General features: G+C 44.1%; 1 protein-coding gene across 1 annotated transcript in view; it reads right to left on the minus strand.

Moving 5' to 3' along the window:
* The window catches only part of CSMD1 (CUB and Sushi multiple domains 1), a 3,932,590-nt gene that overhangs the window by 1,289,664 nt on the left and 2,618,428 nt on the right, over window positions 1-24,498 (minus strand). Inside the window, exons 32-33 of the mRNA XM_086925641.1 lie at window positions 18,413-18,526; window positions 13,827-13,922 (exon numbers count right to left, since the gene is read on the minus strand). Of these exons, the coding sequence (XP_086781767.1) occupies window positions 13,827-13,922; window positions 18,413-18,526 (210 nt within the window). The remainder of the gene's footprint in view (window positions 1-13,826; window positions 13,923-18,412; window positions 18,527-24,498) is intronic.

Raw genomic sequence — 24,498 nt, forward strand, 5'->3', positions numbered from 1 at the left:
ATGGGAGGGAAGCTATTCCTGTAAATGACTTGGAGTGGACACAGGGGAGGGGGGCTGTTTATTTCCCTGGCCACATCTTTAGGTGGACACAAGAGAGCTGCACAAAAAACCACTGAGTTCCTCATGTTGGATTTTAGAAGTGAGGGGCACTACTGGATTGTCTGAAGTGAGGCAAACAGGAACTGCTGTAAAAGTGGACTGTTTGCCCCCATTTGTCAGGGGAAACAATATTTACCATGCAAGTATTTACAACATAAATGTATGTATTATATATCTTAGTATAATCAAAGTATAACCCATATTAAATATAGATATATATTTATATAAACTAATTGTATAAAAAGGGGGTTATACTCTGATATCTACTTACATTTTTGTTGCTAAGACATGCGTGGTAAAGGCTCCATGGTATCCCCCAATACGCTGTATTTATATAGGGTAGGGGCATTTTACGGGTTTAATGGTGAGTAAGGGTGATTTTAGGGTTTAGATTGGGTAAGGGTATTGGGTGGTAATGCTATTTTTAGGGTTAGGGTTGGGTAATAGTATTGGGTGATAAAGCTGTTTTAGGGTTTAAGGATGGGAAAGGGTATTGGGTGGTAAGGGTTTTTCTAGGGTTTAAGTGTGGTAAAGAGATTTGTTGGACCTGCAGAAAATCATTCAGGGGATCGGACCTGCTGTCTGTAATCCAAGAAGAGACTTGAAGAACTAGTCCACAGGACCTGCTCTCTCTTTTACCCAGAGATAAGAAGTGGACTTCAGGGTTTGGTTGGCTAATCCCTGTGTGGCTGCAAGAGGCAATTTTCCTGCAGTGATCAGATGACCACTCGACTGAACCTTGCTGGTGTCCTTTGCTGCTGAAAGTTGTGCCTCTAAGTGCAGTTGCTGAGGTGCTTGGAGCCTTAGCAGTGACCCAGAGGAGTTGTTCCAAAAATCGTTAAAAATTGGGACTTAAATCACTTTTGAAATTCTAGTACCTCCAAATCTATCATGGAGACCTCATAGATAAGGTGTCCAATTTTGAGACACCTTCATTGGATATAGATTCAGACTTGCATCGCACGGCAATTTTGAACACCAGATAAAAGTCTATGGGGCTGATTTAGAGGATTTTAAGGGTAACAGTAAAATATTCCTTTGCCATGATCAAGTACTCATCTTCCACATTCAGAGATGTCTGCTACTGCTGTGAACATCTCTTAACTTTGGGAGGAATCCCCCTCATGGTGGTTCCTAGCAATGTGTTTAAAGTTTGACCCACAGATCTGGCAAATACGATGGCAGTTCATCAAATGTTTGCCTTTTGATAAAGCGGGATTTTGATACTGAAAAAACTAAATGTAATGACCAACCCATCATGGTTGTTGCCATTCAAAGGTATTCAATGTAATCAAAGTCAGGTTTTTCCTGCAGTGAGTAAGAGTAAAAACTAGCTATTCAACAATGCATTCTAAATTGGGCGAACAGTTAAATGGCCAAAACTGATTACTCATAATGCATTGAGCTGATGGAGGAGTTTGTCAACAACAGAGCTTGAGTAGGTTCCTTCGCTAACATACAAGGTATGCCATAATGTAAATCAGCAGGAGGTCTGAAGGTTTGACAGTGAGTGTACTCTGTTAGAGTTGCAACAGAGTAACCTTTCCACTAAACTCTAAATTAGGGCGGAAGTCAGAGAATAAAATCGTCGTCTAGGATGAATCTGTTTGGTGTATCCAACTCGTGCTCCACTGCGGATCACCTGAAAATACGCCTAAATCCATTCTACCCCTTCCAGGGGCCCATTCTAACCCTTCCAGCTTTTGTTGCAATATTTGTATTTAAAACTTAAAATTCATCTATCTGGTTCCCCTTATTGGTTATGTTATTTCAGTTTAATTGTATTTAATAATATTTACACATTTTTTTGTTCTACCTCAGTTTGGGATTTTAATTGTTTGGTGTTTTGAATTGATTACTGTTTTGGTACTGCATACATAATTTTACACATTGCCCATCTGCTCTGTGCCATAGCTTCCAAGGGTTTGAATTCAGAATAATTTAGGGACTTTAGGGTTCACCCTGATAAGTTAGCTTATTATTCTATGAGGTGGATGACTTCCCACTCCAAATAATGATCCACTTTCTTGCAGTCTTCTCTTCATATCATGTGTAAGCACAGCTACATGTCTGGCATGACATCAACAAAGCACATTCATGTACAACACCAACACTCAACCCACAAAAGCAATGTCTCTAACTCACCCTCTACTATCTGAAATCAATGACAATGGAAGAGATTGTTTCTCACTCAAAGAAAATATGAATGAACATGCACAAATACAACTCTCTCACATTGCTCTTAAGTTCACACCAATCGCAAGCAGAGCTACAAATTCATCACAGCATATTTAGGTAACCCTTTCAACCTTCATACGTGACCCCAAAACCCATTCGATGTAGATAGCAATTGAAATCCATACTGTATCAGCATAATGAATACATGTACTCGCATGCTATGAAGCCCTTCAATCCCTTAACCGGACAGTGTTGGAGTAGCCCATCAGGCATTATGACACTGCCAGATGAGCCAGCTTGAAAGGGCAATTGCAGGGCATTGTTTGGTCCTGTAATGGTTCATGGGATCAACACAAATGACTAAGGGATATGAGGGACCCTACAAATGCAACTAGAATAGAATGCAATCTCTGATTAGAAATAGCTTTCAGAAATTGCGGACCCTTACTCCTGCAGAAGGGTTTCACAGTATTCAGAATATTAGCTGCCATTTTTTAAATAATTCTACAACTAGCAAAATGTTCATATGTTTCTAGAGAATGGTGGATTTTAAAATAAAACTTAACATAAATATTGGTCATGTATAGAAATACAGAACTAAGGACAAATCCCTGCATAAAAAGGAGTTTCCACTGTGGTTCAGAATATGATATGTGCAGTAATAACACCATCCTCACATTTTCACCAGCTACATTTTGCAGGTCAAAATTGCTCACATTTACACAGGGAAAATTGTGAGATGAATTCCAAAACATGCAAGCAGTAAAGAACATTGCATTGAAGATATTTACCATCCTGTCAGTACCACAAACCTTGCTATTAATATTTTCCAGGAGTTCTAAATACCCCTTCCAATCTTGACCTCTTGTGGTATCAGAGTTTGTAGCAAAAACAGATGCATTTTAATTCATACACGCAAATCATAAACTATCACAATTTGTTTTAAATTGCTTTCTGCATTACCTGTCACCATAACTGTATTGTGGTCATAGTAAGTGTTAGAAATGGAATCCCTGGCTGGCCAGGGCTTGCGCCAAAGTCAGTTAGAGACCACCACTCCTAAGTCAGGGCAAGGGAGTTACACGCCAAAGATAACCTCTGCTCACCCTCTAGGTAACGTGACACGAGCAGTGAGGCTAAACTTGGAGGCTATGGGAGTTAAGTGTTTGCGCGGGCACCCATCAACAACACCCAAGGCCCACCACAAAGGAAACTCCACAGAAGGTTATGTATAAAAATAGCCTTTGTAATATACCAAAACACATTAGATAAAAACACACACTTTACAATGTTCCAACAGGCACGGGCAGAATTTACAGGGGATATGTACAAGACAGGGCCACATGGACCACTGTCAGGAATATACACTTTCAGACTTAGTACTTGGTAGAATTAGCACTTGTAGGAATAATAATTAGCACATAGCACATATAGTAATAATAAAATAGAACATAAAGCACACAACCAGTAACCACTGGTTAGAGATAGGTACCACCTACACAACCCTAACCACCTTAGGAGAATGTCACGCAGGGAACAGGACCTCACTAGCAACACCTGTACTAGGAGAAAACAACCACCTAAGTATCACAATACCTGTAGGGGTATACGCACGTTACACATGATGCATCACAACACATTCAGAGGTGTAGGGAAGGAAAACACATGATGCATAAACAACACATTCTGAGGTGTAAGGAAGGAAAACACAATTGCGCCAACTCACATAAGTCACCACCTGTGACTGTCCCTAGGCCCTCTGGCCTCTCTAGGGCTACGACGCCCTGTGTCCCAATGTCAGGGGTCTAAACGTGGCATCTGCCCACTAAGTGCTGGGCAGCTGGGGAAACAATGCTGGGCCAACGTTGGAGCCTTGTGGGCTCAAGAACAATGATGAGGGGGCCAAAGACAGCGTGGGAGTCTCAGGGCTCTGACCGACTAACTGGTGTCCTTCAAGAACCTCGCTGGGCTCTAAAACAAATATGGCACCTTGAGCCTCTCTCAAGGCTCTAAAACAAAAGGAGGGCGGGGAGCCTCGGGGCTCTACAACAAAGGATGCCCCCAGAGCCTCTCTGGGCTCGAAACACAATGCCCGGAATGATGGAGTCCCTCTCGGGGAACTCGGAATCACAGAAATGCCCCTCAGAGCCTATCTAGGCTTTACACATAACTGCGGTGTCGTTGGAGTCCCACTCCTGGGGACTCTGGGACAAGGAAATGCCGCTTCGAGCCTCACAGGCTTGTAAATACACCGGGGCGCGCTGAGCTTCTCGTGGGCTCTTCAAAAACGAAGGTGCGGCTCTCTGGGGGGAGCGGCCCGCTGCCAACCGGGGCCAATCCTAGGGATCAACGCTAGTGGAGCCTCTCCGGTTCCACGGACATGCCCAGAGCTCTCCCTTCACCCGGTTACACTCACCGAACTCCGAAGTGGCGCTGGGTCCCTGCGGCGTCTCTCTCTCCTGGGCGGCGGGGCTCTCCTTCTAACAACAGAGCCCCGCCCGCACCTTCCACCACCTCTCTTGTCACTGCTGGGCTCTCCCTGACACCGGAACCCTGCCGGCGCCTGCAGCCGCTCTACCAGTCGCGCCGCAGTCCCGGGGGCGGGACTTCTGAGTTTCTGGAGGGCGCTTCCGGGTCGTCGCAGGCAGCGCGGCGGCCCGGCGGGGGACAAGCAGCAAATGCCGGGTGGGCACCGGCTCTCCTTTAGTAATATTAAATCGAGGTGGGCACACAGGAACAAATAACGAACACAGCCAAAGAGGGGCAATGAGCCGCGCCGAAAATCGGCAATTAAATAATTGGGTCAAATGCCGGGTGGGCACCGGTGAAGCACCAGGGATTTGCTCTCAAGTGCTAAGGACAAAACAAAGCGCCCCCGAGCGCTAGAAGGAAAATGCAAGCGCTTCCAGGTGCTGGGGTCCCAAAAGTCCAGGGACCAGCACAAGAGTTCTTTAGTCTTTACTACCTACCACACTGCTGCGCTCGCGCTGGCACTAGCGCTGTTCATTTTAAGACTTCCTGTTTTGTATTTCGGTTTGCTTTTGCTTTAAACTTACCCCCTGATTTTAGTCTCCTTGCTTGTAGCTCGCGCCCCTCTCTCCCCTCACCGCATTTAAAAAGAGCATTATTTGCCTACAAAGCACCACCACTTTGGTGGGCCCGGGTCCTGGGGGCTAACTTTGGGCGCCATCTTAGTTTGGGGCATTCCATCCGGCGGCGGCCGCCATCTTGGAGCGGACTCGCGCGCTTAGGGCTAACTTGTGCGCCTATTTAAGGCGGTTCTTTGTGTGGCGGCGGTCTTTACTACCTACCACACTGCTGCGCTCGCGCTGGCACTAGCGCTGTTCATTTTAAGACTTCCTGTTTTGTATTTCGGTTTGCTTTTGCTTTAAACTTACCCCCTGATTTTAGTCTCCTTGCTTGTAGCTCGCGCCCCTCTCTCCCCTCACCGCATTTAAAAAGAGCATTATTTGCCTACAAAGCACCACCACTTTGATGGGTCCGGGTCCTGGGGGCTAACTTTAGGCGCCATCTTAGTTTGGGGCATTCCATCCGGCGGCGGCCGCCATCTTGGAGCAGACTCACGCGCTTAGGGCTAACTTGTGCGCCTATTTAAAGTCGCGCCCTTACGCGCAGCGGGACGCGCAGGTGGACGCCTTCGCTTAGCCTGAGTCGTGCCAGAGTCCTGCCCGTCTGCGCCCGTCAGCGTCCCGGAGGCGTCGGGGCGGCGGTGGACGCCGGTCCAGTCAGGCGTGGGAGAGGATGATTAGTTACACCTCGGCGACGCTGCGTGCTATGCAGACCTGTCGCTCGGTTTTTCCGGGGCGTTTCAAGGGTAAACGGCGCTGCCCGGGCTGCTGCTGGTCACCTATTTGGACACCGGTCAACGCCCATAGGCTTGCCGAGGCCCGTGTTAAACATCTTTGCCTGCTGCTCAATACGAGGTCAGTAGGTTGCCATGCCCTGCACTTATATGATCTTCTTGTCAGGGAAAATCCCTTATGTCTTCTCCTGACCGAAACTTGGTTGGGAGAGGCGTCCAATCCGGACATTTTCTCTGCCATTCCTCCGGCATACAACATTCTCCGGCAGGACAGAGTTAAGGGAAGGGGTGGTGGAGTAGCTGTGGTGGTGAAGAAGAACGTCTCCTGCTCAGTTCTCCCCCTGAATCCCATCGGGGGCTCTGAGTCCCTTGCTTTTACACTCAGACTGTCCCCGGGCCAAGCGCTCAAGGGGCTGCTGGTTTACAGGCCGCCAGGCCCTACGGGTTCCTTCTTCGAGGACCTGCAGATAGCGATCTCCAAGCTGGCGCTGTCTACACAGCATTGTGTAGTGGCAGGCGACTTCAATTTCCATCTTGACGTGACAGATGACCCGGACGCCATTAAACTCCTGGATATTACATCTCCGCTGGGCCTCGCACCGTTTGTGTCGGGTCCTACACATGAGAAAGGGCACACCCTTGATTAAGTGTTCTCGTCAGTCCCGATTGCTGATATCGAAACCTTGCCGGTGCTCTGGACGGATGATAGGCTGATTAGGTTTTCCGTGCTGGAGAATGGGCGGCCGGACAACAGCGCCCTCACGGTGCCTAGATCAGCCTCGAGAGCGTTGCACAGAGTGACGCCTGATATGTTGGAGCAGGCGCTTACGGAACATCCCTGCCACCTCTCGGGGGATCTGGAAAGAGATACTGAGGCTCTGCAGCTGTGGCTGACTGAAAGGCTGGATGATCTTGCCCCAAAGGTAGCCCCTCGGTCCACGGTAATACGGCAATCTGCGCCGTGGTTCACGGAGGCGCTGCGTGTCGCTCGCAGCCAATGTAAGGTTGCTGAGCGGGCCTGGCGCCTTCAGTACGATGGGGAGGCCAAACTTGCCTACAGGGCGGCTATGAAGGCCTATCACCAGGACATCCTAGGAGCTAAGAAAGAATATCTTGCTAGAAGGATTGAGGCGTCGGCGAACTCCTGTAAGGAGATCTTCAATATTGTGAAGGAGTTCACGACCCCCAGCTCCCACTCACCCCCGCCAGTATCATCGGATGCGTGGGCGTGTGATCTCGCCAGTTTTTTCAGCAACAAGATCAAGGCGATTCAGGCCTCCTTCTTGGAGAGCTCAGAGGAGGGTGGCTGCGGCCCCGCGGCGGGACATGGGTCATGGGTCATCGTCCACGCCTGTCGCAGTGCTGTCAGACTTTCCTGCAGTTTCTAGTGAGGCGTCTCGGTGCTGCTGGCCAGCCTCAAATCAGGCTCGCCACTCGACCCCTGCCCTGCCAAATTTTTGGCCGGGATGGCGGCAGTGGTGAACCCCCTGGTCAATCCCATCCTCAATGCCTCCCTGAGGGAGGGGAGTGTCCCTCGCACCTGGAAAAGGGCGATGGTAAAACCCCTCCTGAAAAAGCCTGGTCTTGATGCCGAGGTTCGGGCCAACTATAGGCCAATTTCACTTCTCCCGGCTCTGGCCAAGATCACTGAGAAACATGTCCATGGCGTCTTGTCGAGCTTTTTAGAAGACAACAATCTGCTCCATCCATCCCAATCCGGATTCATTCCCAATTTCAGCACGGAAACGGCGTTGCTGGAGGTCTCGGAGATCATCAGGGAGACCTTGGATGTTGGTGGCAAGGCCATGTTAGTCATGTTGGAACTGCCGGCGGCCTTTGACACCGTCCCCCATGAGGCGCTCCTCGCCAGGCTTTATGACATCAGCATTAGGGGGACGGTGTTCAAATGGTTCACATCCCTCCTTGAAGGCCGCCGCCAGACGATCTGGGTTTCCCCGAGCTCCGCCGAGATGCCGCCATTGGCAGTCGGGGTTCCACAGGGATCTGTGTTGAGCCTGTCGCTGTTTAACATCTTTATGTCCCCTCTGGCGGCGGCGGTGGAGGCGTATGGGGCCCAGATCGTGTCCTACGCCGACGACACGCAACTCCTCTTCACGTGCGGTAAAGACCAGGCATGGGACGGAGAGAGTATTCGGGGCTGTCTGGGAATGATCTTCGACTGGTTCCGATGGAACAGTCTGAAGGCCAACTCCAGTAAGTGGGAGGTCTTATTCTTTGGCTGTGCCACCGACCCTGAGTGGCAGCAATGGTGGCCGTCTGACATGTGTCCTCCCGCACAGTCATCATTGGTTGCCAAAAACCTTGGTGTCAAGCTGGACAACAAGCTTTCATTGAGAACTCATGTCCTCGGTCTGGCCGGCACCTGTTTCGGCATTTTGAAGATGCTCCGCAAGTTCCTTCCACTGCTGTCTGTGGAGCATAGGCGGATTACTGTGCAAGCGCTCATTGGATCCAGGTTGGATTACGCCAATGCCCTCTTTCTTGGCCTCCCTGATTATCTGGTCCAGCGCCTGCAGGTGTCACAAAACTCTGCTGCCCGCGCCATCTTTGGCCTACATAGGCGAGCACGTGCTTCCGGGTTGCTGCAGACGCTCCACTGGCTGCCGATCCAGAAGCGGCTTATGTTTAAATCTCTGATGCTGATGCACAAAGCATTGCATGGCTCAGGCGGTGGGTACCTGCAGCGGAGGCTGGCGTTTTATCGCCCAGCCCGCTCACTGCGGTCTGAATCTCTCTTCACTGCTGTGGTTCCACGTGTGAGGAAGGCCCGCACTGGGGGGCTCTCTTTCAGCTTCAAGGCACCCCAGCTGTGGAATTCGCTCCCACTGGCGCTACGCAACACCTCCAATCTGCTTCAGTTCAGGAAGAGCCTGAAGACTTGGCTTTTTAATCTCTAGTTTTTTCTGGTGGGCCTTTTCCTTTTCTTGTATCTGTTTTTTCTTGTTATGTTGTTTTACATTGAGCTGCCTGTGGAAAGCGCCGGGACACTCTTTTAGAGTAGCCGTGCGCTATATAAACTTACTATAACATAACATAACATAACAATGGTCATCCCGCTGCTCAAGAAGCCTGGTCTGGATCCAAAGGCCCCAGTCAACTACCGGCCTATCTCCCTGCTGCCTGCTCTCACGAAAATTGTAGAAAAGCACGTGCAGACGGTGCTGTCCAATTTTCTAGAGACGAATGAGATTCTGCATGCCACCCAGTCGGGCTTTCGCCCAAATCTCAGCACGGAGACTGCGCTCCTCGAGGTCTCAGAAACCATTAAAGAGGTTCTGGACACTGGGGGTAAAGCCATGCTGGTGATGCTGGATTTGTCGGCGGCATTCGACACCGTCCCCCATGATGGCCTGCTCACAAGACTCAGTGAGATTGGACTACGGGGGACGGTGCTCAGCTGGTTTTCGTCCTTTCTAGCCGGCCGCCGGCAAACAGTCTGGGCCTCGCCAGATTCCGCCGTGATGCCGCCTCTGGGAGTGGGGGTCCCCCAGGGCTCTATCTTGAGTCCGACCCTCTTTAATATCTTCATGACCCCTTTAGCGGCGTTGGCGGAGTCGTTTGGGGCCCGGATCGTATCCTATGCAGACGACACCCAGCTCCTCTTCTCGTGCAAGAGAGGAGGAGACTTTGATGGGGAGAGTATCCGGGATTGCCTTGGGGCTGTGTTCCAATGGTTCCAACTGAACAGCCTCAAGTGCAATTCCGATAAGTCTGAGGTACTCTTCTTTGGGTGTGGCATGGAGCCAGACTGGCAGGCATGGTGGCCTACTGGTATGTTCCCCCCCACTTGTTCATCCCAAATGGCTAAGAACTTGGGGGTCAAGATGGACAAGGGGTTGACTATGAAGTCCCAGATCCTGGGGTTGTCGGGCACCTGCTTCGGCCTCCTTAGGATGCTGCGGAGATTTCTTCCCCTCTTGTCGGAGGAGCACAGGAAGCTGACTGTGCAGGCCCTGATAGGCTCTAGGTTAGATTATTCAAACGTTCTGTACCTGGGTCTGCCAGAGTACCTGCTACAGCGGCTCCAAGTTGTGCAGAATGCGGCGGCGAGAGCGATTTTTGGCCTGAACAGACGTGCAAGTGCAGCGGGCTTACTGCAGACCCTGCATTGGCTGCCAATCCGCAAGCGGATTGCTTTTAAGGCTTTGACCTTGACATACAAGGCCCTTCATGCGATGGGAGCTAAGTACCTCCAAAAGAGACTTGCCTTCTACCGGCCGGCTCGTTCTCTGAGGTCAGAATCCCTGTTTTTAGCGACTGTCCCACGAGTGAAGAGAGCGCGCCTGGGAGGTCGCTCCTTTGGACTACTGGCGCCACAGCTTTGGAATTCTCTGCCTCTTATACTTCGGGGAGCTACCAGCTTACTAGCTTTTAGAAAAGGCCTCAAAACCTGGCTGTTCACCCAGTATGCCTTTTGCTTGTTCTGTTCTTTTTTATATGTGATATTTTCTCTTTTAATGTGTTATGTTAGCAGACCGCAGCCCTCCTTTTTAAAAAAAGCGCGGGGACACTCTTTTTGAGTAGCCGTGCGCTCTACAAGAGCCAGTATAACATAACATAACATAACATAACATAACATAACAGGCAGGTAGGGGGGGCAAGGCTGGGCCCAGAGCCAGCACACTGGGCCACCAGGCAGGGAGGCAGTCCAAGTGGCGGTCCTCCTGGCGCCCAGAAGCAGCCCCCCTCCAGAAATGGATCCAGGAAGAGAACAGTTTGTGTGGGGACACAGCCCCATTTTTATACAGGTCAATCCTTTGTTCTGGCACAGGGTGAGGGGGCAAACCAGTCGCAGCTGGTTGGTAAGCACTCTTGATGTGCTCAGCCCCTCACTCTATTCACTGGCAGGGCTAGGGTCGTTAGACGCACCACAGGGGGTGGAGCCAGCATTGTGTGGGGAAAGCCCAGCCCTATTCAGGACCCAGGTGCACTCCTCCCCAGCCATCAGCATGCTAATCTCCACACTCACCACCGGGCAGACCCATCCAGACTCCTGGAGCCAAGCTCACCAGCCAGCTCCAGCCAATCATGTGCCAGTGCACTCACTGCACACGCACACCCATGCCTAGAAGTGGCAATTCCCTACTAGACACATACACGCCGCATACATCATTGTGCAGCATTCAATCTCACGAGTTCGCACATACCAAACTCGAGCCTGCACTCCCCACACATCAGGAATTAACATGGACACACACATTCCCCATGCATTCCTATGGGAGGGCAGGCCAGCCTCACTACACGCACGCACTTTACTCTGGGACACAGGGAAAAAGTGAGCAGGGACCAAAAATCACTAACACAGATCACATATTAAATCAATAAGATTAGGAGTGAACCTGCCAGAAAGGCCAAGTCCAACAGTAAGTATAATTTGCAAAGTAATTCCATCTGTTGAATATTTTATTCCTAACATTTTTCGCTATTTAATTCAACATGTGAAATTAAATCCCTTCTTAGAATTTATTTTGCCTTGATAACTCTAATGTCCAATGAGAAGAAATAAGAAGGTTTTCAAATTGTTTGCTTTACAAAATGACTTTAAATAATGTGTCTTTTTGCAATTATTTCTCTTGGCAGACTACTTTATAAAAATTTCTCTTTAACCCCTTATCTGATTATCACATTTTAATCCTTTATTGCAATTTTACGTGTGCCTTTGAGTTATTTATTTCTCTTTGTTTTCTGCTGTTATGTACCACGCTCAACAACTTCATGAAAGCCAGTTTTGCTGTTTAGTCCAAACTACAGAAGAAGTGCCAGGAATAACTTCAAGGACAACCATCCTTCCACCTGTGGTCACCATTGGGTTCCTTCAGGTCCAGGCGAAATTAGCATTACGCCAGTGTATTAAGCAATAGTTCATTTACTCTTGTACCGTAAAATTCCAGTACTTACATTGACACTGCTTTGCATAATTGCTCGAAGTTTGTAGTTAAAGCACAATTTGCTGGAAAAATTTACAACGAAAGCACAAACACAACGCAAACAAGAGAAACTGAGCAACTATCATTTGCGATGCTTTAAAAAATATGTTTTGCTCAAAATGTATGCTTTTGTCTAAAGTGGATAACAGCATTCCTTTTGCACTAAAATACAGTACAAACTGTCAGTTTCGAATTCCATGTAATTTCTAGAAATGTCCCCCAAATTTTGCATAATTGAGAAAAAGCAAATTACGAGAAGTTCGCACAATCCTAGTTTCTTTATGTAGGGGCTCAACAACAGCTCATATCAAAATTATGTTCCCTCACCTTTATAACCAGCCAGGTGGAATCCGTACATATGCTTCATTTAAATGTGATTTTGTAACTACTCTGTATCATATTTTAAATCCTATACTTGCATGATTTAATGTAATCTTCATAGGTAAACTCGAATATTCACTATAACTGATTGGCATATCTGTTCTTCTCTTTGTTTAGGAACATTTTAATTTGCAATGCAATGAACCAATACCTGACTGTCTTGCGACTGTGAACCATTATATACTCTATTACATCCTTTCGATATGAAATGGCATTTTTCAAGTAAAAGTTGAAACTAAGGACATATCATGACCCCATTTTGCAGCTGACCACAAGTTCAGGATGGATATGCGCCAGGAAATTTTATTTATTTTAAAGGCCCTGGGGACAAGCATATTTTTGGGGCCCCTGTTTAGGAACAGCTTTACATTTATGACCAAATTTGAGCTTTATCACGCCTTCTTTGGCCAGGTGACTGACACTGCATAGACAGATTGGTCCAAATTCTAAATGTGATTCTATCTAATATTCAGGGATAGTGTTGTGTGTTTTCAATATTGTATTATAGCAGCAACTCACTAGTATTAGTACAAATAATCTCTAGGACTGCGGTCCTCTTTTGATCTAAAAGGAAATTTTTATGGAAGTAGCATGGTGTTGAAAAACAAACAACATTTCTCTGCGAAATATCTGTAATAAACTCTCACATATCACTTGTATAAATATATATCACAAGAAAATAGTATTTAAAACAATCAATGTTTACGAATCATTCAAGGTCATCAGGGCAGGACTGTGTGGAGAACAGAACAAAGGGGCATATTACCAAGGGCCATTATCGTCACTTTATCAGGACTTTTTCCCGCTAAAGCGGTGATAATTTGTTCGCCCAATTACCAAGCTGTCGCTAACGCCAGTTAGCGACAGCTAGTAGGCAATAGCGATCATCTTGGGGCCCAATTTGCATGTCAGCGATAATTATCGCTAATGACATGCAAAGTGGGCGTGCCAAGATGTTAGCGACTGGAAACAGTCGCTAATATCGCTGTCTCCTATTACCAACAATGGCTTAGTTTTGGAAATAACTTTGTCACTATATGAACTGCAAACCGTGCATAACGTACATGGCCTTGGGATTTTCATTAGCAAATTATTTATTTAGCAGGTTTCAAAATTGCGATGTATGGAGCAAAGTGCACGGAGTGCCAGCTCTATTTCAATAAACTAAACTTAAATGCGCTACAATATGTGCGTGATGGTTCATGTATTTCGCCATTGGACTAGTTTACTTGAATCTGTCTTTTAGAATTTGCGATGCATCATTTAGTGTTTATGATGCTTTTGCAGCCTTAATCGTTCTTGGTAGATGATCAGCCTGCATGAACGGCTATAGATTATTACTCTGTTGATAGAATCTGTACACGTCATAATAGACCAAAAGAAATCATGACAATTACCTTGGTATACAAAGTGAAAACCTCTTGCTGATGCACCACTTTTTGCGCTGAATCTCAACAAAATGTGATTGGATGTGGCCAAAGGCAAAGTTTCACCTGGGAAAAGTTGATAAGAAAAAGGTTAAGATGAATGCATAAAAACTTGAGGACGCATACTCTCATATTTACATTCAACACACTCTATATTCTATAGCACAAATTAAGATTTACTAATTTAATCTATATCTTTAATTCAAACTATATCCAATTTACATCAAAGAAACCTTCTCTAAGTGAAATGTTTCTTTTGTAATAACCATCACTGTGCAGAGTTGACTGGTAAATGTTTGCCAATTTTCCGCCACATACGGTATGGTTCATAGTGGTTTTCGTAAGCAACAGGAAAATACTTGCAATATGAATAAAATATTTAATCGGTTTATTCAATGCATTAAAGGTCTTCCCCATATCTTCGGAAAGTTGAAGATCTGCAATTCAATACCATTTTGCAGAACATCATCTGACAACATATTATCAATGCCAGTGGCTATGAACTTGAGATGTTCAGCACAACAATATGTAGGCATACCCAGATGAAATTCGAGAAGAGTCTCTTTTATATGGGATAATGAACACTTAACTCTACAATATAATGATATTGCAAGTCACTGGGGCATGCCATCACCCTATATAAGCCTGAGGCTGAAGAAACATTGCCTCTATTAGGGATTGAACTCTAAGATAATTTGCAATATTAAAATTAGGTAATTAATTAGTATGCTATCTTAATCCATGAGCCCTCCATCGCTGGTGAGTTGGAAGAGTTTGGGTAAAATACCAGCCTTTCCTCTTCTGTGTTAGAATCTGTGGTAGCATAAATGGCTCAATCATGAGCTCCCTATGTGATCTACATCAGGAGCTTAGCCAGCATTGTGTCTGTGCATTTTCCTCTCTGAATGGTTGTTGTTTATGTTTTTTCATCTTTGTGACACGCTGTTTGTCGAATTTTGGTTTGTCCTCTCTCAATGCACTGACAGCCTTGCTCTTAAAACAAGTTCCCCTGCCCAGCTATGGGTGGAGGGAGAGGTCTCAGAAGGGGTTCCCATGACTGTGCGGGTTGTGATGGGTTTCTTAAAGGTTCATCTGGTTTTGAAGATGGCGTGGACCAGCAAAGGAAGCCAAGGGCATTCCATTAGGATGATTGTGATATGATCATATTTCTTTGAGCTTAGGATGAGATATGCTGAGGTTTTTAGGATGTCCCTAAAGGGTGCCAGTGCAGAGTCAGAAAGACCATGTGGCGAGTCGTTATGACCACCCAGTTGTGTGAATACAATACAATGGCTTGTAAAGCAGTCTGACATCACTCTCTGGAAGAAATGATCTAACATTCTTTCAAAGCGAGAGTACCAAACTATCTTTGTTTTGTTGACAGTGTGTTCCAAGAGGGAGAGGATGATGTCCAAGGCGAATTCCAGTAATTTGGCATTCAGGAAGAGTTGGGTTTCAAGCTGTCAAAGTTCATCTCATTGAGCTAGATTTACTGTATCTTGTTTAACGTTCTTGCCAAATAATAGGAATATGTCTTGGTTGGGTTGCGCTTCTGGTAGGAGCTGCACACCCAGCTCTGCATGATGTGCAAACATTGTTTGAGGTTTTTGATGTCCGAAGCAAAGAGGACTTTCAAGTAAAGTTGTGTATCATTGGCGTACTGGTGAATCTTGCTGAGTAGAGCACCAAGTGACAGCATGTAAAGTTTGAAGATGACAGGTGACAGTGTGGAAGCCCATATGTGATAGGCATCTTTTGTCAACAGGAGGTGCCCATGTGAACAAACTGGTGTTGGTTGGAAAGGTAGGAGGAGAATCCGCGAAGGACATTGCTGGAGCATCCTCTTCACAAGGGTGAGTATGAAGGTGGGATGCTCAGTGGTGTTAAAGGCACTTGGGAGCTCCAGTAATATAAGGAGGCGTGGATCATCTTCACCTGTAGTAAAGAGGGCATTGTCTACAGTGTGGAAGGTGGCAGGCTCTATTCTGCAGCATAATCTGAAGGTAGCTGTGCTGTCATGCAGCAGATGGTCACCCTAGAATCTAGGGATTACACTTCGAAATGACTACTTTCTTGTGCATGTTGTCCTACAGCTGTTAGCCATTCTTTAGAGCTCTATGAAACACAATCTTCACATTTCTATTCCACAATTAAAATGAGTTACAACATATTTAACACAGTTTTGATACCAAAGTCTTTTAAAAGAAAGAGAAAATACAGCAGCCATGCTGCTTCAGGATTTCTCTCCAGATTTTACTACAGAGATATCAAATGTGACTCTGACTATATATAATTTTGCATTTCATGGCTAAAATTATGCAATCGCAATACATTTGACATGAGGCACATGTAGGCTTCTGTACCGGCACCAGTACTGAGCTCTCCCTTTCTAACTGTAATGGACTGACTGGGAATGATTCAGATTGAGGGAGGCATTCTCACACTCAGCCTATTGGGTCTTTTTCTAGATTTTGATACTGATATCACCATAGGACCTGCCTTCATGAGATCAGTGTCAGAGGTGTGGTACTCTGCCAGATGAATTGCTTCTTACTAGGTAATCTACAGGTGGTTTCAATCCTACGATTCACTTCCAAATTTGTGAGCTTGACTGTGGAGTTCATCATGGCTGCCATCTGAGACCTATACTCTTTAAAATGTAATTAGCCCCTCTAGCGAGGTTTATAAGATCCTTTGGTCTGGCTGTAATGCTATATTCAGACACTATCAAGATCACCCTTCGACTAGATAGAGCCTCTCTCCTTGCTCGAAATAATTTATAATCTTGCTTGACTGCAATGGCTACCTGAAAAAGAAGAAATTTTCTAAAGCTTTCCTCTGGTAAGACTGAAGTTCTCATTTTTGTAAAATCTTTTAGTGACATGGTCTAATGAAGGGTTTCCTGTCCTACTCTATGGACAAATAGGGAACGTATCACCAACTGTTTAACCAAAATTCTTCCTCTCCTGCCTCTCATTTTTCTTCTATTCATTCTATAGTAGGCTTCAGATTGGATTATTGAAATGTGCTAGATTTGGCTCTCCATAAGTACTAATAGCAAAGGTTTCATCTTACTCAAAATATTGCAGCCAGATGCCTCTTAGATCTTCCTGGTTATGCTTTCATTACTCCCCATCTCTGCAATCTTCATTGATATCCTATAGAGTAGTGTGTGGTAAATTCTCTGCCTATGTTATAAGTCCATCTATGGCTAAAGTCTTACATTTATATGAAAACGTAGTGAACCCTTCCCAACAGACATCGGCTAAAATTGTCAAAACTGTTACATAACTGCAGTTGCAGTGTTGTGTTGCATGACAAAGAGAGAGCATGAAAGCACCATTTCTACAGGGATATGGCACTTTCATGCTCTCAGCCTAGCACTGGCACAGAATCAAGCAGCCAAGCTCAATGCACACACCTTTGTACTATTGTCCAAGGGTGTCTGCGTGAGTCTTGTATAAGGGTCCCCTTCCAGTACAAAATTCGATGCTGAGAGTAACTAAAACATTTTCCACTTCAGAAGTGGGATGTACAGGGCAGCACACATGCGAAGTGGGAAAAGTTAGGAGAAATAAAAGCATTTCCCCTTTATAATGCCTGCTTCAAAATATCGTTTTTTTGGTACAAAGCTCTATTACTTTTAGTAGATAGGATATTGTGTAATAAATCAAGGGTGGTTGCATGGGAGCGTCCATGTACTACCCGTGGAATGGCCAAGTGACACAAAGTAATGACAAGAAGAAGCTCTTAGCACTTATTTGATTACTTAGAAGGAACTTTCCAGCACAAAACAAGTTTTGCTCTAGAAAGTAAATAAAAAAAAAGGTTATGCAGGTCTGTGTCACCACTGTGATGCACACCCAGCTCAAACAGTTTTTAAACCATGGGCCTCACTATCTTTACTCTGTTTCTGCTTGTCTACTAGCTTTGCCTAAGGTGCCCAATGTAGGGCTGGTAATTGAACTTTTGTTTATGCAGCAGCCATGATGTGGAACCTGTATCACTGTGCCTCACATTTTGGACAATATTTATAAATGTTTTGGTTCTCAAACAACTGTTTTTTTCACTACAACATATCTTCTACACAGAAACTAAATTGGGTATTTTATAAAATACACTGATGATGATAATACACTGTATTTTATGAATGTTTTTATTGTGACAAAGAGACTGAAATGTGAATTTCCACTCCATAATTAAATGTAATGGCATTACTCTGTTTTATAATTAATGATTTTCTTGTATGCTGTGGTGGAGAATATACGTTTTTTAGGCTAGTATGCTGTTTAGAAACTGTTGACAGACCATAACTTAAAAACAAGGTAATAGTAATTAAAATTAAAATTTCCCTTGGTACATTGCTATTATTTTACTAACCTATATGTCAATTTGTATAACTATATTAGCGGTATGTAAAAATGTCAAATAATCCATTTGTAATCATGTGTGTATGCTATTTACTCATGCTTTGAAAACAAATTACATACTTCACAACAAACCTTTATATTTATAAGCTAATATTTACTTTTGTCACTATGCTTTTAGTACTTTACCTGAGTGAGATCCAGACAAAGAACTGAGTAATCTGGCTTGAGGATGTGCTCCATCAAATAATTCAACCAAGTCATTTAGTGCTGTTTGGAAGTAGGCAAATTGTCCAAAAACCACTGTTAGAAAAATAAAACATGCATATATCAACCTTACATTTATCACATTTAAATCAATTTTCCAATTATTTGATCAAGAAAACAACTTGAAGAACTCAATTTACAGCGAAATTCATAAATCTGTGATTCTTTATCCGAAATCAAAAGTAATCCTGCATCTCATCTTTACTAGTATCTGCAAATTCCTCATCTTGATGCTTTTATTTGGACTGCATTCACATTTTTATGACAACAGGTGGGAGGAGGAGATAATAAGTTTCCTTGCAAACAGACTACTTTCGGGTTTCACTACTGTATACATCTGTTTAATGGGGTTGTATGAGTTTGACTTGGGAAAGTAGGACTGGTTATTTTTGTGCCAAATGGGATGCAGCGTTTCTAACAAAATTCGTTTTATTGATTTAATTGTCAACCTACCTGCATTCATCCATATTCTGGTGTTTACTACCCTCCAATCTGCCCCTCTCCCACTCCTCGTCACCGCCCGGTAGCACTCCCACCAGGAGCCGCTACTGTCTGAAACTCTGGGAAACTTTATGTCTGTCAATCTCAGATATCCGCTTTGGGTCCTCCCAATTTTTAGATGCCATATTGATTTAAGGGTGTTTTTTCATCTTAGCTGAGGCCATAGCCCTGCACAGTCTTTTGCCATACATAATGTGAATCACCTAAACTGTGCAGCTTTTCAAGAGTGCATGAAATCACTAAGAAATGGTAGCACATCCAAATAAATATTCTCTTTATATATTTCTATATTCTATTTTTTCTTTCTCTACTTTCTTTTTTCCATCTTTCATTCACAATTTCTTTTCTTCCTTCATTCTTTCTTTTTGTTTCCTTCTTTCTTTTCCCTTCATTTGCTTTCCTTCTTTCATCCTTGCCTTTTACATTCTAGTTTCTCTCATTCCTTCTTTCTTTCCTTCCAGCTCTTTCTCTTGTTTATGTTTTTTTCCTTTTTGCTTTCTCTTTCATTCTTTCTTTCTTACCTTTGATCTTCCTATCCTTCTCTTTTCTACTTTCCTCCCTTCTTTCTTTCTCCTTCTCTTTCCTGTTCTCTTTCTTTGCTTCTTTTTGTCTCTCTTTTTCCTCTTTAATTCCTTCTTTGTTACACTTTCCTTCCCTCTGTCTTTGCCTTTTTTGCCATTTCGTTCTTTTTTGTCTGCTTTCTTGTTTTATTTTGCCTGCCTTCCTTCTTTTTCTTCTTTTTTTAAAAGCAAAAGGCCTGCAGACAATGCTAGACTGACCTTTTTAGGACTGTGTTAGGAAACCTTTTGACTTTAATAAAATTACCTGTACTACATAGTTATTTAAAGGGGTTACAGCCAGACGTCATCCATTAGTCTGTGCTTGGTGTCATTCACATTTTAGTTCCACCCACACTGGCATTCATTCAAGGCAATGTATCAACTCACTTTAACCATTGGCTTGGTTGCCTTCACTATGAGTTGTGGCATGTTGCCCTTTCTCAAGGGACACATCCACACACAAATTAGTTCTCGTCAGTGCCAGGGTATACTATGGTAATGAGTGTTTTTAGAGCACAAATAACTTTTTTTTGTTATATTGATGACTTTCAAGCATAGTCCAAAGCAATACAGCTTTGCAAAAGAGAAGGCTGGCTCAAAACACAAGTCCTACTGGCTCTATAGCTTGGGTCTATTTGAGGCTGATTTGGGAAAGTGTGGTATGGATAATTGTGTGCTTCGCAATCCACTGTGCACAGCTGAAACTTCTTGATGCTCTTTTTACCACTGATTCTTGGGTGCAGGAGGATTCCAAGCATGATTTACAATATGCATTGCCATCCAGGTTTCAGGCACTTAGCTGTGAGCACACATTCAGAATATGCGGGAAGTTTTTATTATTTACAACTCTGGTCACAATCCTACAGCAAGTCTGAATGCTAATTTACCAGCGACCATCCTCTGTAGTTTTTATCTCTCACGTAGTTCATCTGTCAAGTTAATCCTTGTGAGAAAGAGGTTTATTAGTTGGAGTGAATTGGTTTCCAACACAAGTAAAAAAGTCACCATCTCCTTACATCTAGTCAAAGTTTTCATTAATTTAAACCTGAGCTCAGCTCCTAGTAGTTGTGTCACCGAGTAGGCAAGCATTACTTAGAGAAAATGTGTAAAGCATTAAAGAGTAACAAAACAGTTAAAAAGTCTAAAGTATAACACAATAGAAACCCAAGTCAAAATATGTGTTTATTGTGACCATAGTCTTTAAACAATACAGTTAGGATAACATAGAATGGAGTATGACTTATTACTTTTAAAACTTTGTCCATATACGAGGTTCATACACACCATTATCAAAAAACAAAAAATCATTAAAATTTTACAGTTATCTTAAAACTTAATTTGTCCAATAAAACCTATTCCTATCTTATTACTCCGTACGATTACAATCTGCTAAAAACTCATACAGTACTACATGTTATTCTGTATCTCTCAGTGCAAACAGAGACATCTTTACAAATTTCCCGAGGGCAATTGCGATATCAATGTAGGGGATTTCTGTTAAGAGACTGGCTGCCTGTGCTCTTGTTTTTACGTCATATTTTATGAAAATAGGGCGCAACCAAAGTTTCCTAAGGTCTAGGAGTAAAAGACAGTCTAACAAGATATGCAGCAGGTCTCCCTTGGTCCCCAAGTAACACTTGCAGTGACCTTCCTTATCTAACAATTTTGCATTCAGGTCTCTGCATATTAACCATGGGTTGATCCCGATTCTAATTCTAAGGATCTCTTGCCTGTATCCTCGATTGGGTAGTCTGTCGAGGTAGGGGAACCAATTATCAAGGGTCCACGCATTTAACATATGTACCACTGATTTTTTCTTTCTTAAATAGTCTCTATCAAGCATTTTCGAGACTTCTTTCCCTCTTTGCTTCAATTCACCTTTGGTGCTAGTGATTTGCAATGATCTAAGGTCCCAGTCGAGCTCAAGAGTGTTACAGATTCCCTTCACTTTATCCCTACTGGACTTCGCCCATTTTAGCTCGCTTTTCTGGATTTCTTTGCGACACCAGTATGCCACTTTTTTTGTTTCAGGATCTTCTAATCTCTTCCAAAATCTGATCACAGCCATCTGGGATAATATCGCCCAGGACTTTGTGCCTATTTCTGTTCTGATGGCTTGAATCATAGCAGATTTGGGAAGTGATAGGAGCCTTTTTATGCAATTTCCCTCTATGACGTCCCAGGATCCCTTACCGCTCAAATAAAGGATCTCTGCGCCGTAAAGAACTTGAGGGGGGATCATTGCCTCAAAAGCTCTGAGCATTGGCCGGTGTGACATCTCACCATATTCCCTATTAAATCTTTTAAGTCCGCAAATAGAGGAGAGAGCCTTTGCTTTTTGCGTTTCTAAATGGGTGTTCCAATTTAAAGTCCTATCAAACCAAATACCCAAGTAACGGTACTCATTTACTGTCTCTAATTTAAGGTCACCTATGTACCAGTTAAATCTACTTAGCTTTTTCCCGAAACATAGGGTTTTTGTTTTATCCAAGTTGATAGTCAAAAAATTTTCAGCACAGTAGGTATTAAAAGCATTAAGCTTCCTTTGGAGGCCTCTCTCGGTTTGATCCACTATCACCAGATCATCCGCGTATAATAGGCATGGGATTTTGTTTCCATCCATTTTTGGACTGGCACTGCCCTCTACCTCTAAATAGGCCGGGAGATCTGACAAATAGATAGAAAAAAGCTGGGGGGCCAGCACGCAGCCCTGTCTTAACCCATTGGCTATGGGAATTTTGGGGGTTAGGGAGCCTCTCGTATCTTTAATTACTTGCCCCCAGTTTTCCCTGTGTAGTTCTTTAATTATGGTCAAGAGATCTGTCGGGATATTTAGTCTCTTTAGTGTCTCCCATAGGCAGGCCCGGTCTACAGAATCAAAGGCTGCTTTGAAGTCGACGAAACAGCAACATAGTTTACCGTTCTGTTCCGTCGACTTCCTCGCCAACGCCCATAGAGCAAACCTGTGGTCTATTGTCGAGTGGCCTGCTCTGAATCCACCCTGTTCTATGGGGATTATTTGGCACTCTTCTACCCATATATTCAGTTGTTTTAAGACGATTTTAGAGAACACTTTCTCTCCAATATCTAGGAGGTTAATCAGCCGATAGTTTCTTGGCTCCTCTTTGCTCTCTTTCTTATGTATCGGCCTGATTATGGCCCCCTTCCAGGTTGGAGGCATTGCGCCTTCTTTTAGCACTACCTGAAACATATTGGCCAGGAAACTTGCCCACCATGTAACCTCGGTCTTCAGGATTATTGCAGGCAGATTGTCTGGGCCTGCTGCCCGGGTTAGCTTGAGTTCTTTTATTGTGAGCTCTACTTGTTCATCGTTAAATTTGGCAAGGAGATCTTTAGAGACATCTTGCCATGATTTAGTCTCCATCTCCTGACTGGGAGTCCTTGCCCTGTACAATTCCCTTATGTATGTATCCCATGCTGCCTCACTCACCACACAGTTTAGTTCGCCCTCTGAAGTGCCAGATGCTGTCTTTACTAGTTGCCAGAATTTCCTTAGATTTTTATTCTCTATGGCTTCCAAAAGTTCTAACCAGCATTTTTCTTTATGTATCCTTTTAGTAGAGAGTACCATTTGCTTGAATTCTTTTTTCAGATTTACCAGGTGATCATGTCTCTCTTGTGTAAAGAACTTTTTTTGTATCCTCTGAGTTGCTCTTATCTCCCTTTTCTTGTTTTGGCATGCTACTGAGAAGCCTTTACCATAATTTCTTTGCTTTACCCTATTGGGATCTTCTCTTTTTAGATTTATCTTGAGGCATTGAACCAGTTCATCTAGTTTTAAGATGAACCAGTCCAGTTTTTTGTTTTCAAAATTGACAGGTGCCATTTTTATTTGGGTGTCCTTCACTTTTTCCAGATATTCCTCAGTTAGACGTGTCGTCACTCGTTTGGGATACTCAGCCGCCTGGTTTATCACTGTATCTCTCTGTAGTTTCCTACCCCCCTTTAATACTATATGGAGGAGTTTGTGGTCGCTCATCACATTTTGAATTAACTTGAGGGATCTTATCTGGTGAAAATTCCAGGCCTGCAGGAATATATAGTCGATTGGGCAGTTCTGCTGCCCTTGGATATACGTTTTTCCTGCAGGAATATCTGATTCTATTCTTCCGTTAACACAGTGAAAACCCCTGCCTCCTAAGATATGCATTAATTCCTGGTCTTGTTTCGAGGTTTCCCCTACTGGGAACCTTGCCGGATTTATACCGTATGCCTCTAGCTGTTCCATATTGTAAAGGTCTGCTTTTCTTGGGTTTAATTTATGGTTGAAGTCCCCCAATATCACTATTGTGTCTGCGGAGTATTTTTCTAAAATACTATCTACATCCTCCTTAAAAAACCTCCTTTCCCTATCATACTCCTCCCCATTTTCCCACTGCATGTATACATTTAATAAAATCATCATTTTGTATTTTAAGTCCACCGTCAAGAGTTCAATTCTGCTTGATTGTACCCATTTACATTTTGTGTTCAACAGTTTTATTTCCCTCATTACTCTTGTTGATACCAAAGTCATGAGGCCCCCGGAGGGCCTACCACGATTTTTCTTTATGGCCGGATGATGTATCTGGGCATAACCGTCAAAGGTTGGGGTATCGTCGCATAACCAGGTCTCTTGCAAGCAGGCAATGTCTACTTTGTTTATGGATTCCTTTATGTATTCCCATTTTTGTTCATTGCCTAGCCCATTTACGTTCCAGGACAAGAGACCTAGGTCTTGCGGACCCCCTGTATCCTATTCGACGTCACTCAGCTCTCCTTCCTCTTCTGTAGCCACTGTATTCCTTTCGATACTTTCCTCCGCGTAGGTGCTATTAGACAACCAGTTCCCCCATGAGGGATCATTACCTGTGTTTTCGATTATAATGTTCAGAGAGTTTCGATCACATTTTGTTCCTTTATATAGGATTACTTGTCTCTTCTGGA

This window comes from Lissotriton vulgaris, chromosome 6 (genome assembly GCF_964263255.1).
Source record: "Lissotriton vulgaris chromosome 6, aLisVul1.2, whole genome shotgun sequence".
Classification (NCBI taxonomy): Eukaryota; Metazoa; Chordata; class Amphibia; order Caudata; family Salamandridae; genus Lissotriton; species Lissotriton vulgaris.